The sequence below is a fragment of the Apis dorsata genome, unplaced genomic scaffold (genome assembly GCF_000469605.1).
Source record: "Apis dorsata unplaced genomic scaffold, Apis dorsata 1.3 scaffold_569, whole genome shotgun sequence".
In the NCBI taxonomy this organism is placed as follows: domain Eukaryota; kingdom Metazoa; phylum Arthropoda; class Insecta; order Hymenoptera; family Apidae; genus Apis; species Apis dorsata.
This window is the reverse complement of record NW_006263779.1, coordinates 82,671-85,735: the sequence shown is the minus strand read 5'-3', so window position 1 is coordinate 85,735 and position 3,065 is coordinate 82,671. Positions and strand designations below refer to the sequence as shown.

At 38.5% G+C, this 3,065-nt stretch overlaps 1 protein-coding gene across 1 annotated transcript in view; it reads right to left on the bottom strand.

Moving 5' to 3' along the window:
* Positions 1 to 3,063, bottom strand: part of LOC102681872 (homeobox protein caupolican-like) — a gene marked incomplete at both ends in the record, with an annotated part of 31,348 nt that extends 28,285 nt beyond the window's left edge. Inside the window, one exon of the mRNA XM_006620930.1 lies at positions 2,887 to 3,063. Within this exon, the coding sequence (XP_006620993.1) occupies positions 2,887 to 3,063 (177 nt within the window). The remainder of the gene's footprint in view (positions 1 to 2,886) is intronic.
* Positions 3,064 to 3,065: the final 2 nt, after the last annotated feature.

Below are 3,065 nucleotides of genomic sequence, written 5' to 3'. Positions count from 1 at the left end.
TATATATATATATAATGCATTCTTTATTTCCACCAATTTTTAAAAGTATCGAACGAAATTCAATATCGATTCTGATCGATTATTTTGAGCAAAATATCCATGATTTTAAAAAAATAAAAATTTTTCGAATAAATCCATCGTTAAAGAAGACGGTATTGTACTTCGATACTTGGTTAAACACCTTGCTATCTATCTATCTCTATCTATTTCATCATCTATTTATATCTCGGTTGTATTCCGTTAATTAAATCGAGGAGAGACTGTTGAGATAAGAAATGGGAATTTTTGTCATGGAAACAGCTATTTCCGAATCGTGGAATCTCGCTTCCGTGTTAAAATCGAGATATGACAGTCGAACTTATTTTAATTTCAATTTTTACTACATAGAAGAAGATTTAATATCTATATGGTACTTGAGTAATAAAATTACGAATGATTCCAAATACGGTTCCATAGAAGGTTAAATTGTTTTTATACAATCATCAGTCTCTGATTAATAGGAGAGGGAGGAAAAATTGATTGTTCCATGATTTCGTCCAAACAACCAATTAATATAATTATGACGATAAATTTAAATTTAATTGGCTCCTCATTCTGGAGAATCTCCATATATATATATATATATATTCGAAATAATAATAATAATATTAATAAACCGACCACTATTGTCAAAATATTTCGATGCAATAATTCGTTATATGAAAAAGAAAAGAAACCTTTATACTCGATACACGCTACAGGAAACGCGTGTTTCGTATGATAAAAAAAATTTTCTCTACACGATATCCTAACATTTGATACGGGTTTGCCTCGGTTTGACCTTTCACTCTCTTGTAGGATTAATGCATCTTATCGTTCGAAACGAGGTCTCCATGAGTAAAAAGGAGCTGAGAATAAATGCAGAATTTAATTATCAGCTCTCTCTCTCTGTTCCTTTTCCAGTTGAAACTCGCGCCCAGTCGAAGTCGCTTCAAATGGACTCGCAACATCTGGTGTGGCGAGCGTGTTTTCCACAGCAATCTTTTTATCGTTCCTACCTCCCTGTAGTGAGTATCCACGCTCGAGTGCAGATATAAATTGGCCGAAACGTTGATACAATCGACTGCCTATTTCTACACGTCTACGTCAATCGCGCGTTTTATCAGTCCTATCGTCGATATCATGATTACGCGCAAACAGTTTTTTCTCAACACGCGTGATCTCGTTACAATTGCCGCTTGATTTTTTCCTTACGTTCAAAAACACTTCATTCGTTCACGTAACATCGTTCGATAATCATCAATTCGAAAATTGCACGTATATTATAAAATTGAAATTTTCATTAATTTTAACCTAAAAAGTTTTCATTAAAATAACAACGAGAAATATTTTATTGTAACTGGAAGTTTAAACATATAATATAAAACTAACTACATTAACTACGAGTATATCTACAAAAAAGACGAAACTTCGAGACTCGTTTCATTTTTTGTCCGCAGAAAGACCGTAGAAAATGACAGCGAATGAGAAAGAGAACTCGAGCATTCGAGAAGAAATTTATAATGTATTTTTCCAATACGAAATTACTCGTTTCACTGGATTCAAATATCCATATACGATAAGAAATGCTTCAGAAAATATCCGATAAATTGTTAAAATACTAATTATCAACTCGAGAAGTAACATCATAACCTGTACCTTACGAACCCTCTGCATTCCATGGGTTAAACACATGTACAAAGTCTCACCATGTCAATCCTTCTCACCCTGAACAAGTTTTACAACGAACTTGAACGTTTCTCGTCTCCGCCTACCCATTCCTTCCGCACGCGATACCGATTCGATGTAATTTCAATGTCCGCGGTGACTTAATTACCCGACACTTTCGTCCACAGGCACGCGAGCGCCATCTCTCTCTCTCTTTCTCCACATAGTGTCACGTGACTCTGTTCGGAAACTTATTCTTAGCCGGTGTTTTTTCCACGCGATGAAAAGGAGCTCGGTGCGTGTCTGCGACGAGAAACGCGTGTTTCACAAGATTCTCAAGCGAAACGTGAGCGAAATTCGCTCCACGAAATATATAACCGCGAATCCATCACGGAGCCCTCGTTAGGAGGTAGCGAGACGCGTCTTCCGCGAACCGAAACTTAAACGAGATTATCGCTCTGCTCTCGACAGCCGCGCGTGAATAATTCGACGCAGACGGCGACGGAGCGTGGCTGGGAAGCGTGACTTCGAACAGACACGTATGGATTTCTCGTGGCTTCTATTACCGTGGATTCCAAGCTAATTCGTGGCAGGGCCGAACGCTAATCCGTCTTGAGTTCGGGCAACAGGAGTAATAATCGTCCGGCACGCCTAGCACGACGCCTCGATCAATCTGAGCCTACGATAACCGCGTATATCTCATCCGTGAAAACGTTACAAAACATATTGCAAATGCGGGCGGATACATCTGCTTTTCTATTTCGAAATGGAGCTAATAAACCGTTTAATGATCGCGTTTATAAATACATAGTGGTCGTAAGTCTTCCGATTAGCCATGGAACGTGCCATTTGGACTAATTTATTCGTTCCGTAATATTTATTTTGTCAAATGCAATATGACAATTTTTTTATGCTTTGATATCTTGATTGCAATTTTACAATTCTCTTTCATCCAAGATATTCGAATCCCCATCAACTCGTCAAAATATTCCCACAAACGATAATAATTTATTTAAATAATATACCATGAATAATTCATCGTTTGTTGTGTAAACGCTGTTAATTGCCTTCGAACAATTAACCCGGCGACCTTCTTGCATGGAAAGAGAAGGAAATAAGGAAGGAAGGAAGGAAGGAAAGAAAGAAAAAAAAAAATTAAAAAACCAGTCCAGTGATAAATATTTAAGGAGAGCTACTCACCAAAGGAGGGTAGAACGCGGAGCTGTCCATTCCAATGCTAGGATAGGGTCCTTGGTCAGTGGTGGAGGGTGTCGGCGTGGGATACGACGAGTAGGAGGTCGCGGTCGGTGCTAGCCTTGGATACGCTCCCAAAGCTAGCCTTGCCGCGCTGTCGTACTGACAACTGCACACAGATTGGC